General features: G+C 35.4%; 1 protein-coding gene across 2 annotated transcripts in view; it reads right to left on the minus strand.

The window, feature by feature from the left end:
- LOC142978171 (putative E3 ubiquitin-protein ligase RNF144A) overlaps window positions 1–13,865 on the minus strand; it is a 162,277-nt gene that overhangs the window by 104,414 nt on the left and 43,998 nt on the right. Inside the window, exon 3 of one of the 2 annotated variants that reach the window (XM_076122494.1) lies at window positions 11,380–12,157. In XM_076122494.1, the coding sequence (XP_075978609.1) occupies window positions 11,380–12,114 (735 nt within the window). In that variant the 5' untranslated portion in view covers window positions 12,115–12,157. Of the gene's footprint in view, window positions 1–9,039; window positions 9,541–11,379; window positions 12,158–13,865 lie in introns of those variants that run through there. The other variant, XM_076122495.1, reaches the window with a different exon arrangement.

The following is a 13,865-nucleotide window of genomic DNA, read 5'->3' on the forward strand; positions in this document are numbered from 1 at the left end:
CCGTCACACCTATTGTACATAGATGTTTGTTTAGGGGACAATGGCCGGTTAGGATTCCTATTACCTTGCGTATTTTGTCCCTTTTTAGACTGATAAGGTTGCGGGCAAGATTCTTAGGTGCCACCGGAACTGCAGCCTTAGTTTGCCTGCAACCTTTGCTGTTGTTCCATTCTTTTAGGTGTTTCGCTTCGGTGTTTCTGTTCAGCCAAGATTTAATTTGTGCTTGGGGGATAGGCAGTAGTGGTTCCGGTCCAAGTACTGTTCCATTTGATCCCCTTTTAGCTAGTTCATCAGCTGCATCGTTTCCCATTGAATTGCTGTGCCCTTTGATCCATTGCAGGGTAACTGTGTTCGTACGTGCAATAGCCTGGAGCACATTATGGCATTCCAGAACAAGGGCAGATGTTATAACGTTATTTTGTAAGGCTTGTAGCATGGATGCACTGTCCGAGACAATTTTTATTTTAAAGTCTCTGACATCTCTGGCTGCGACTGCTTGTGCTGCCTTAGTGATTCCTATACATTCTGCTTGGAAGATTGTATTTAGTTTGTCTAGGGTGGCTGATATTTTGATATTTAGATCGTTCGAGAAGACGCCGGCTCCTGTACCAAATGCGGTTTTGGATCCGTCAGTGTATATCCTAACTTCGTTGATGCCAGAGTCATCTTTAGATTCCTCTTTGAGTTGGATATTGTATCTTCTGTCAAAAACGTGGTGACATGGCGTTTTATCTGTAGGTGCATCGAGAAGTGGTATTTCCTTCAGGATACCTTGCAGAATTTTGGTGTGTGTTGTTTCTGGGTTCTGCTGCCATAGCCCGTTTGCTTTTAGTCTTAAGGCAGCCGCTTGTGCCTCCTCCTGTATAACCAAATCTAAGGGCCTAAGGTTTAGGAGGTACTCAAGTGCATTTGATGGAGTGGTTTTCATGCATCCAGTGGTGGCTACACATGCTAGGCGTTGTGTGCTCTGGAGTTTTGTTTTTACCGTTGTCAGTTGTGTTCTGGGCCACCATACAACTGCTCCGTAGGTGATAGAAGGTCTGATAACTGATGTGTATAGCCAGAGTGTTATGTTTGGGTTGAGACCCCATTTGTTACCAACCATTCTTCTACACTGGCCGAACGCTATGCAGGCCTTCCTAGTTTTTGCTTCAATATGACTCGCCCAATTCAACTTGTTGTCAAGAACCATGCCCAGATATTTCACTTGAGTTGACAGGGTGAGTTTGGTGTTAAATAGTTTTAGTAGTTCGAGGTCCGGTAACTTCCTTTTGTTGGTGAAAAGGATAAGTTCTGTTTTTTTGGGGTTTACTGATAGTTGGTGTTCTTCACACCAGTTTTCTATAATCTGAAAAGCTGAGCGCATTATTTTGCATAGTACGTTTTCAGCTGTCCCATTTATCAGTATTGCTAGGTCATCTGCATATCCAATAGTAGTGTACCCTTTTTTGTTTAGACTAGTTAGGAGGCTATCAAGAGAAGAGACCTTATTCTATAATAATATGTAGGAATTAACCGTCATAGCGACTACGACTAATCGTAAAATCAGTTTATTAAATTATCTTTACATACATAAAGGAAGACCTCAAGAACAACAATAGATCCAATTGAAAAACGTAAAACATTATATTCAAAAGATAACTCAAGTAATTTACGAGTGCATTGTTTAATATAATAATAGGAAACGTTAAAACAAGTAGTTTTATGCTGAACGTAATTTATATGTTAATGTATTGCAAACGCTTGTTATACTGAATGACAGGTATAATCGACGGCATAAATATATTAGTTTATTACCATGGGTTTATAGACAACGATTTTTTTAGCTGATGGCGGAAGAAATTGTTAGCTACCGGTATTTTTTTATGATTAAGCATTGTGAAATGCTTATGGACAGTTCAGTTATAGGCGACAATGTAGTAGTACTTTCGCATGCACGATAACTTAATTATAATTTAGAATGAAGTATGTTTCCAAAATAAAGTACCAGAGAACCGCATATCATTGAACCAATAATATTAAAAATTCTGTATTTAGTTTACCTCTAAGTTTCCTATCAAGTTTTTAGAATGTAGAATGCGTGAATAACACGCTCCTACGTCAGACTTAGGTTCCACTCTCAGATACAAGAAATATATCTGATATGTAATCCACAAAAATAGTTCCGTGTTAAGTCACTTTTGTCATTAATCGCTTTTGACACTAAGTACGATCTTAGGGCGAGAGTATTTATCTAAAAATAAAAAAAACAGAAAGGACCTATAGGAATTATATAGGTAGGAGACCAAAAGTTGGCTCTAGCTAGACTGTGATAATTTTATCTATTGCATGCGAATTTCACTCGCTTTACATTACAAAATGATATTCAAACTGCACAAACAAGAATACCACAATGCTTCTTTTAAATATTACGTGCATTTGATGTAAACAATCTTTAAATAAAACACGAACTGGTTTTAAATGTATGACGAAAGTTGCTACGTTTATTTATGTTTGTATATAACTGGATGGTACGGATATAGATTTTTAAATCGATATTTTGCTGTTATAAATGGCGATGCGAAGGCGAGACTTTATGCATTCGTGGACTATTGAACAGATTTAAATGAAATTTAATATATGGTTTAGCGAAGATTTCAGTGTTTTGACGATTAAATCATACTTTTGCGTAGTATTTTTAAGCCTTTAATCTTGTATGACTGATATCTTGTCAATTTTTGTAACATTTATATTTATTGAAACAAGGTCTGGTGCGCGTATTACTCGTAACGTAACCAGCGGTCCTTAATGACAAGATGTATGGATGTGAATGAAGCAATGGTAGTTTGTAAGGATCGTACTAAGTGGCGCTCTTTGGTCTCTACCTACACCTTTCGGAAAAAGGCGTGATATTACACGTGTATGTATGTAAATCATATTTTTTGCTATAGCATTGCCATAAAGAAAAATGCTGGGAATTTCTCGTTTCTCTTTCATAATAATTCATATGTATAATAGCTTGTTTCTTTTATTTACAACTTATATTCCCATTGTTTATAGAAAGAAAACAGATTATCAAGAACGAACATAACGATTTATTTAACCCTATCTATTCTATCAAGAAAATAATATATATTTTGTACGTAAATGTACTTGTTAAAATCTTCACCATTACTGATATATGTTAAGGTCTTGACAACCAGATTATATGCTTACCAATGACTATTTCGTAATTAAAAACCTTCAAAATTCCAATAACAAGAATATCAAGACAATAATTCCAAACGAAGTAAAAGAAAAAAAACGTTAGACGCGATAGTTCTTTTACATTAACAAAAATTTTCAATACCAAAAATTAACAGAATCATTCCCTTGAATATACCAACAACACGAAGAGAAAGTTCCCATTGTATTTACACCCAATTTATAAAAGCAAATCAAAACTTTCCCACAAAGTTTTCAAAATACGCCGCATCTCCGGTGCAATGCCTGCACTAGATAACAAACAATCACTATTGTCATATCAGAGTGACACGTTACAGCTGACTGAATTAGTTTCACCATTTCCTAGTGTCAATAAACCTTCAATGAGAATGGCTAATTGTGAAAGAATTGACACCGCAATGGTGAAAAAATCCATATACTATGGATTTTTGAGCCTTGCCTTAATATGATTTTTTGTTATAGTCTCTCTCTCTTCTCTTTTTAGTATGGTTGACATCTCTTTAAGTGTCAGGAGAAAAGGAATTTCTGCGTAGCGAGCAGAGTTGTTAAATGTTTGTACTAAGCTAATGAAATTTCAAAACTATTCATCAATGCATAGTATAAAACCTTCCGTTTGATTTGTCACTTCTGCCAAATTGCTTTGTGTCAAAAGTTAGATCTGTCTAGACCCCTATTTTATGATACTTTATTAATTTTATTATAAGAATGAGTGTTTAAACTTTGCTTTAGAGCTAAAGGAGATCTCTCTGGCCATGGTACTACATCGGCAAATGTATTTATAAATTTTTGAAAGCCAGTTGCCATGATCGAGGATAAAATCAAGGCGATTGCGCAATACCGATCGCACGTTGAAAATTATCAAACAAAATGTTTAGAATTTGAAATAATAATAGATTAGCTGACATTGAAACTATTGATAATTTGATATTTATCTTTGTTAAATATCTAATCTGTCTATTGTTTACAAATGATTGTGACTTGTTCTCGAATTTTGTATTAGGTGTTGATTGCAAGGTCTCTGATAGAGCCACGATGACCAACACAATCTTATATTAAGTCATTAAAGGAGCTATTGTGAGGTTACTGAATGTCTCCTAACTTAGAAGAAGTCACAGAAATCATCCATTGATTTATAGTACACTGACGTAAGCTGAGAACAGAAGTGCGTGGGAAAATGAACGAGAGACCTTTGCCCTGCAATGAAACACTGATAGACTGTAAACAAATAAATAAATAATAATTATAGTAAATTTATTTTATGAACACAAGACCCAACTCCTCCCCTAATTCGGAAGGAGACCCTTTCCCAGCAGTAGGACCACAATTGGTCAAGGTAAATATAAGGCCATTTTTAATCTCTTGTTTAAGGATAGGCAATGACCACTCTGTCTGTTTCTTAATCTTAATGCCGATAATTTAATACAAGATTTTTAAGATAATAACACTAAAACGGTACTAAACAGTACTCCAACAACGGTTCATAATTAAGCTCATTGAACAAACAACACAATATACGTGTATTTTCATGTTATTTTCTTAAACAATATGACAATCATCATTGTCTTCGTACAATGTACAATAAGTAATACATCGGTAATGTTCGTGCATCACGCGAATATAACTTTTTCAAACTTACTTACATTAACTAGAAAACAGGGTATAGGCAATTTTCTTAGCAATTTCATCGCAATCACTTACAATTTATCGTTTTTTATTTGTTATTTACTGCGGATCAGATAAGTTTTATGAACAATAATGCAATATGAAGGGATATCCTTTAAAGGTTAAGTGTTTGGGAACTGACACAATGCAAGGATTTACGAGTATGTTATCATTCGGCAACTACCGATTACTACTATTTGAAAGCCCTGACGTCTATGTATCTATTCAGTCCATTTTTATGTCTGATCAATCCGGGGGTCTCCACATATTATAATTATTTAAAAGTTTAAACTTCCTTACTCCAAGTAAAGAATCCTTGCGATGTTCAATATTTGAAAGTCCTGACCTCTACATATATGTTTCTATGTCTGATCAACCCGGGGGTCTCCACATATTATTGAAAAGTTTTAACTCACTAACTCCAAGTAAAGATTCCCTATAATCTTTGAATTATAAGCTTTTTACAGAGCAAGGTAAGTTTATAAGAATCGTCAAGTGGCGATCTCTGGACTTTGCGTACCCCTGTGGGAAAAGGGCCTGATTTTGTACATGTATGTATGTTATAATATAATTTCCTTCATAATCCAACAATATCTTAACATAATAAAGTCTATTTAAAGAAATTCTCTGCACAAACTAACGGTACAAAGATAAAATGAGACGTAGCAAGAGCAAAGGTCAAGTGAAGGTTACGCAACGTGTTTGCGACATCTCTTAGGTAAAAGTTGTGCACATTTTTATTTCAAATATATTATATATTAAACATATAATTGCATCTCAGCATTAATTTGAAAATTACAGACAATCTTACAAAAAAACAAGTGCTAAAGATTTTTTATTCCTCCTATACCAGAAGCCAGTAAACAAAAACAAAAATTATAAAAGTCCTCAAAGTTTTTTCTTCCTACAATACCAAAACTCATACAGTCAGTAAACACAAATATGATCGAAAAACAGGAAGATGTCAAAAGTATGGATACGACGTGTCAAGGGCGGGTGAGTCAACCGGCCGAGTTACCGTAACCTCTTACACACAGCTGATAACGAGATAATCGAGACCATGTCCGTCAAATGTACTACGTCCGGTTCAATGTTGTCAAATGTATTTTATATTAAATAGTCCAATTTAATTACAATAAAGACTGTATATTAGGTCGGGGAAAAAGTCTTTTCGCATTATAGTATGTATGAACTTGTAATAAAATCTCTTTGGCTTCAATAATTACAAACCTAATATTTTACGTACATAAAACCACAACGTTCCCCATAGGGGTAGGTTAAAGGCTAAAGAACGTCACTTGTTACGAATTTACGGTTTCTACAAACTTTCTTTGCTTTATTCAGAATCAACATACAATTTAGATATAATTAGTACTTACATCTTGGTCTATAATGTACAATATATTAAAAGAATAATTCAACATAGCATTTTCAGGACTGTCAAAAAAGCACGTATCAGTGTATATTTTCTTAGCAAACATTTCAAATATTCATATAGAATCGTCTTTTACAATATTTGGGATATATGACATTGAAAAACCGATGAGATGGCAAGAAAGGTCAACGACATCAACTCGCGAAGATTTTTAAAACCACAAAAACGATACCCATACTGTCTGGTACAGCAGAAAACAACTCTTTATTCTTTAAATGGTTGTATTATAAACATAAAAACCTAATTTGTATATCAATCTGTATTATTTATTTATTTATTAGCAGACATGCAGTTGTATACAACTGGTTAATGTCTGTATCCTGGTAATTCACTATGATGTAATCATTCATTTAACAAATATTTGTCTCGTCTATTTTTAAATTGATTGACAGTTTCAGCTAAAAATAGAAATTAATGGCGTAACCTGCAGTAGTCAAAATATTTTAAAAACAACACTGTTGCATTTTCAGACTGAAATACCAGAATAATGTATTACCCGTACAACGGTTAACTGAACACTTTCTAAATTCACATTAATTAGTCATTCCCCACAATATAACTTATGAACTGACATACTTTTTAGAGACAAAAAAGATCCTTAGATTTTTTGTTTAATTTCTAAGAACGTTTCACTTGCACAACATTTGAAATCTTGACTTATGATAAGTATAAAAACTTGTACGAAACTATCTAAGTGAAAAAGAAACTCACGTTTTTTAAGATACTAGTTAAAGCTTAAGGCATCGCTCTTGTGTTCCGTTCTGTGCTAATCCTTGATTTTATGTAATATCTTTACTAACAAAATATTCTGCAATTTAACCACTTTTACAGCTAAGTTTCTGTATGAATTTTAAGTAAAAGTAAATGTTATAACGTTGCTTCTTCTCATTCAACTTTATTGCTTTAAGAAACAAAAGAGAACATTGCAGTCACAACTAAACTAAGCATGGTCGTATCTAAATATCAGAACCAAAAAAAAATATAATTCTATCAGTAAAAAAACATTTCATAATTTTGTAAGGCCTATAGGACAGCATCAAATTTCACAATTAGTACATTAATAACAGTAATATCTTTAAATATATAATTCTTCTGTAAGTGTGTATGTCACTGAACTTCTCTTAAACGACTGGACCGATTTTGATGAAATTTTTTATGTGTGTTCAAGGGGATCTGAGAATGGTTTAGATTCACAATTTCGTCCGCTGGACAATGTTTTTTTATTATTTTTTTATGGCAAAACAACGTTTGCCGGGTCAGCTAGTACTCTATAAAATCACAGTAAAAAGAAAGAGAGAGTAAAGAAAATATCAAACGTTTTATAAATAGCGTCGTGACGCGTGTAGTATTAGTTTTTTATACGTCGCCGCGCACGCACGAATACCAATGACATTTTATTGCAATTTTAAAATAACTTGCACGTTTATATCCGTGTCAGTGACATGTTTATAATCAATGTTTGAGTAAAATATAACGCGAATAAATTTTCTTTGATAAATCATTTTTAAGGCAGAAATAAAATATCAGTCATTTAATTCATTGAGGTCTAGATATTGATGTATGATTGTGGTAATGTCAGTGAAAGCATATTTTAAAACTTCTGTAACTAATAACAGTGATTCTTTTTTCGATGACTTACAATGAACAATTTTAAAGTAAGCAATTCCCTTTTCAGCGTCTTTTCTCCTCATCATCAACAAGTTAACCGTAACTAATAATTTCTATTATAATCACTTCTTTAAGGACAATATGACATTACAATAGGCCAATAGTGTAAGGCCTTTCATAGCTCGCAGAACCGACGGCCGTTGGGGCAGAAAGGTTCTAGAGTGGCGACCACGAACCGGGAAACGCAAGTCTTCGATACCCAAAAATTTTAGTCTTAAACCGACTACCACCATACAAATCCAGTCCCGGGACAAATGTCGGCGACGCGGCTCATATTCAAACCACAATGGATTTGTATACTAGAGTTACGCAAGCATCAATTTATTTAGCAGACAACAATGAACTGTAACCAATTACATGACGAGAAACCGTCACCGAAACATAGGTTTTATCTTAATACTACTCATGAAATATTTATTACTTCCTCAGTTCTTATTCCTTTGTCGCCAGGAGCGTGTATAATTGTCAATAGAAGTAATATGAGTCATTGAACGTCACGAAATTATGCGTAAGCGCGATAACGTTAACAATTCGTGTGTTAGTAAAAATATCCAGTTTTCTTAGTAATTGTTTGTTGAGACGCCTACAAATAACGTATTTAATGAAAAACAAATATAAATGTATCAATTCCAATATGTATTGGTAAGCCAGTATATTTCATGTTAGAATTAAACGAGTGGTTAAAAAAGTCCGATTTACTATATTGTACGCTTACTAAGATCTTGCCCGCTGAAAGGATTTTTTGTCAATAACATAGAAAAAAATTGTTTATATCGTCGTAAATATTCAGATTTTTTGAGTAGGTAATTCCATTTTGGCGGAAGAATAAAACTATAGGTAGCCATTACTTGAAGTTTAGTCATAAGTTAACAACTGTTATTGTAAAACATTTCCCTCGAGTGACATTTACGATTTGCACTGAACGATAACACGAGATAACCTTCGACTTTAGGCCACTTATCAACACTTCTCACACAAACATTGACCATATTTTTATTAACCTGCATCCGTGTGATAATAATAAATGATTACACTCGCTAATTAAGTCCAAAGGACTACAGCAACCTTACCCTTGCACGACGTTCATTCGGCATTCTCGATAATTGTTAAAATCAATCAACGTCTGATAAACGACAATAAATCCAGAGGTCACGTGTTATCACACTATCCGCACTTGTAGAACACATTAACACACACCATCGAAAATTACGTCATTTTCACTACACTGATATAAACAGCTGGCTACTATCGGTTCACGAAAACACTTGAATTGCGTTCGAGTCGAGCGACCGGTCCCGTCAACGACCGGGCTTCGAATGTCATCGTGAAATGCGCGCGCGCGTCCCGAACGCTTCCTTACACACGCAAAAAACGCGGGAATAATGTAACTAAGACAATATTGAAAAACAACGTTCCGTATCCGTGTTTGAGTTTCCTGATTCCGCGGAGATGTGATGAATGACTGTGAGCGTTGAAGCGGCGCCACCGAACAGTTTTTGCCGCGACTAGAAAGTTGAACAGCCACTTTGTAATACCATAGATTCGCGTGATATTCCTCATATAACCCACACGAATATTCGCGCTTATAATCTTACCATCGAATAATAGTAGTCTTTGTTTTTTTTAACACGACCTTGTGAAACAGACTTTGAACACATTGATGCCTAAAAATTGTAATTGTTTGTCGAAATATCGTTTACATTTACCGAATCGTAATGTCAATGTTGTTTGAAGATCTTGCTAATTCATCGACATTTTTATGAATCTGAATTTCTAATGTGAAATGTTTTGCAATATGTTAATTCGATTCAATGTTAAATTTCAACCTTGAACGACAGTGTGTATTCATATTTCTCGTTCTGAAATAAAACACTTGCTACGATCGTTTGCTTTAGACATTTTTCAAGAGTTTGTAAATATAAACTAATGTAACGTAACACGATGCCTGTGTGCCTCTAAAAGGGAAAATAATTATCATGATTACAGTAAGTTAAGTAAGTTTTCAAGATCAATATATTTTTTTTGATCTTCTCCAAGGGAATGGAACTAGAATGTTTAGAAACATCGTTAATTACAACGTGTTAAGATTTATCCAACCTGTTCATATTAAAAATCCTTCCTGTAGAGTACCGAAAGGTCCGTAAATTAGCGTAAAAATCGTTAGTGAGGTATGTACGGCATATTTGCAAGAAAAGTTTACAATCGCGATTCTAAAATATACCGTTATTCATTGTTTGCGCAGATGCCGCAAACATAATATGCAAATCGAGAAGAATTCCAAACGCTCGGGTGAATGATGCCTTGTTTCCAGAACATCATTTGAAAACACAAAAATAATCATTTGCACAGTCCACAGTGACGTATACCAACTATTTTGAGATCCAAAATCTCTTCCAAAGGTTAACGGCAATAAACAAAATTGTATTGCAATTAAATTTTGAGGAAAACGTTGTTTATTATAAGTTTTAGCTAAACTATCGGAGATTAAGCCAAATTGAATTTTGAATCTGTACAGTTTCTTGGTAATAATCGTAATCCAATAATAATAAATAATCAAAATCCACTCGGTGATAGACATTAACAATGTATTGAAGACGAAGAAGTATATTTATATGCAAATATAAAACTCAGTGAACAATACGATACAACATCATTTCAAAGTGCTATTTTTCATCAAGCAATGTAAAGTCATATTATTTAAAGTATGCGAGTTCACGAGTTGCACCTCCACCTGGTATTATTGAAGGGCATCTCAAACAAGTTCCGTGTGTCACATTTTATAGCAAAATCACCTATAATAGTATTACAGCCATACGACAACCAACATGATCAACTAACAAGGCATCATTAACTTGACATCAAGTACTTCCAACACATTACTGACATTAACGAGAAAATCTTATGCAAAACTATTCATAAATATACGAGTACATCATATCATAATTAAGCAGAATATATGTATATTAAAAGTGGACAAACCCGATGACAGGAAAATCATAATATAACAAAAGGTAGATATTTGTAAACAACGAAGAAACCTAACAAATCACGAATTTAATTTAAAAGCTCAGAGTTAATAATATGAAAATCCAAGCTATCTTCATTTTCGATTTCAATAAAATGTAAAATAAGTCAAGTAAGGTAGGTCTGGCACCTGCAATTCAGCAGTTGGATCTCATATCAAATGATATTAAATTTCATCATATTAAAGTAATAAAACACGTGGCCGCCCGCGTGGTGCATGATGTATATAAACATGATCCTGATGAAAATAAACGTATCGATTTACGACATCCGATCATTGATTATAATGTACCATTTAACATTACAGGAATTCTAGTGGTCAGTAATTACATTGCCGTAGGTTAATTACATTGTCGTAGGTCATCACAATTAAAGGTGTGTCTTACCTTATCGCTGTCTGTTGGTAATGTTCCATAGCCGTACCAGCTCCTAGCTGCCTTCAGCCGAGGCTCTTCGCGAGGGGACAGTAGACCACTGCCCCATCGAGCCAGACCCTCGGCCACTGCCGCCACGCTCGGAGTATTCGGACTCCCATTTGGCGAGTTCGGAGTCACCGCACCCTTCTCCGCGACAGGAGGCAACGTGGGACGCGCACATCCCGTCCGCCTCTCATAAATTCTCTTCAAGGGCTCATCAATATCAGTCTCCAGTAAACCTTTCTTGTCACTACCACGCTTTATCTCATTAGCCTTTTTCGTTTCCTCTTTCTGCGCCCGTTTCGACTCGGCATCTTTTCTCTTTACACTGTCATTTGAGTCCTGACGACATAATAGAGCCTTCTTTAAACTTTCACTCGAGTCTTGTTTTGAGATCTGGCCTTTCTTATCCGACTCCTTGATGCTGGCTTTCTTATCATCTTTAGATAAGAGCGCGCGTTTCAGACTATCAGTGGAATCTTGCTTGTTTATTAGTTTGCGAGGGCATTCTGTGTTCAAGGAGTCTGTCGTTTTCGATATAAGAAGTTTGGAGTAATCGTAGTGAGCATGATCGCTCGGGGGGTTGAGTTCGAGAGATCTTCGATTCTTTCGCTTGTCGGCTGGCGCGATCTGTGCCTTGGCGGGCAACAGTCGCCGCGGCAGCAGGCTGCGATGGTCAGCGAGTGGCGATTCCGGTCGCAACATTTTGAGCGGCGGCGATACTAATCTGCCGCGTATCTTCACTCGCCTGTAACAAATAAAAATATATTTGAAAAATATGATTCAATCACACAAAAGTATTCGAACACAGTGCTATTGTGACGTCTTACAGAGGTTATCTTCCGCAGTCTTGTCAACGGGTCATTAGAGTATTAATTATCTCCACAATGTAATCTAGTTAAGCTGTGCGGAGACATTACCGTGTCAATATAATTAATTCAATGTCGACGTTCACATCGAGCATTCCAGCACACTGAGTAGAGTGACTGTTGAGTTCCATATCACGCTATATTCGAGTGCCATTGAGAGCGATGTGAAATGTGTAAACACGCAGGGAGATAACAGCCGGGTATCTACGAAATCGTCAAAACGTCATAAAGTAATTCATATCTCAAAGGTCTGGGTTATCTTACAACGCTAAATGTCTACACGTTGAATATTTTGCTACACTTCTACAGTACATAGCGATAACTATATTTGTCGAGCGCAACGTGAAATTTAAATTCATACAGATGTAGGATCTGAAAGTAATTGTAGTCGTAAAATCCCAGACTGATAAAATATTTAAACGCAATACAAAAGAAAATAGAGAGAATAGTCTTTTGTGAAAGCACTCTACGCTTTGTTTCAAAACAGACAAAAACATTGTTAAGCATATTGAAACAAAATCTAGGTTACTTTACATTGATGAAATAATGAGCAAGATTAAATACATACTTAGTACTACAGGGTGGGCCATGAATTTGTTTACATTTGAATTTGACTTCGCAGGCAAACAGTAGAGGGTCGTGGCGCGGGGAGAGGTCTAACAGCTAGCTCAGTTCTTGGAAAGTTGACATGGATCGCTTCACGGGATTGCAGCGTGCCTTTTGCGTAAAGCAATTTTATTAAAACAATAGTTCGCTCATCACTGTGCGGCGTCTATTTCGTGGAATTCCATTTACACGACCTAAATGAGTGCCCAAGCTCAGTTTTAATAAATAAATGGGTAAACAAATTTGAAGAGACCGGATCGACGCTAAATGTGAAGCAAACCAACGGCCCACGGACTTCACGGAGTGATAAGAACATGCAGAGAGTTTCAGCTTATCTGGGGGCACGGAAGTGCCCCCGCAAGTCGAGCAAAAAAAAGCGGCACGGCCGTAACATCCTTTTCTCGAAGCAATTCGGGCTATTTTTGACACCCCTATAATTTCGTTGTGGATAAAACAAGAAGCCTGGATTTTCAGCAACTAATCAGTCATTGTATAAACACGGTATATTTAAAATTTCAGCAAATTTGAACCAGTAGTTTAAGAATGACAACTTGTTAAAATTTTGAATTTTGTCACTCACTGATTCACTGACTCACTGACTCACCGATCATCAAAAGTCTAAGGTACTTCTAGCAGACTTAGAAGCTTAAAATTTAGAATACAAATAGGGTTTAGTGTCTTAATCATGGGAAAAATTTAATATTTTCTAATTTCGGTCCAGTTTTCTAAATACAACAACTGCAACAATAACTTTGTAATCCCATATAGATGTATAAGATTACAAGGTTACATTTGCAGTTAATGAATTATTATTACTGTAGAAAATAAAATAAATAGGTGTAAATAGGTACCTACTATATGAGGCATAACGGAAGGGGGTATAGGGTGGGTAAGGGTGTTTAGCCCATGAAACTGAACAACATTCCCATAGGAAAATATGTTGAATTATGAAAAAAAACGTCTTTCCATACAAATTGGATT

This window comes from Anticarsia gemmatalis, chromosome 14, assembly GCF_050436995.1.
Source record: "Anticarsia gemmatalis isolate Benzon Research Colony breed Stoneville strain chromosome 14, ilAntGemm2 primary, whole genome shotgun sequence".
Taxonomy (NCBI): domain Eukaryota; kingdom Metazoa; phylum Arthropoda; class Insecta; order Lepidoptera; family Erebidae; genus Anticarsia; species Anticarsia gemmatalis.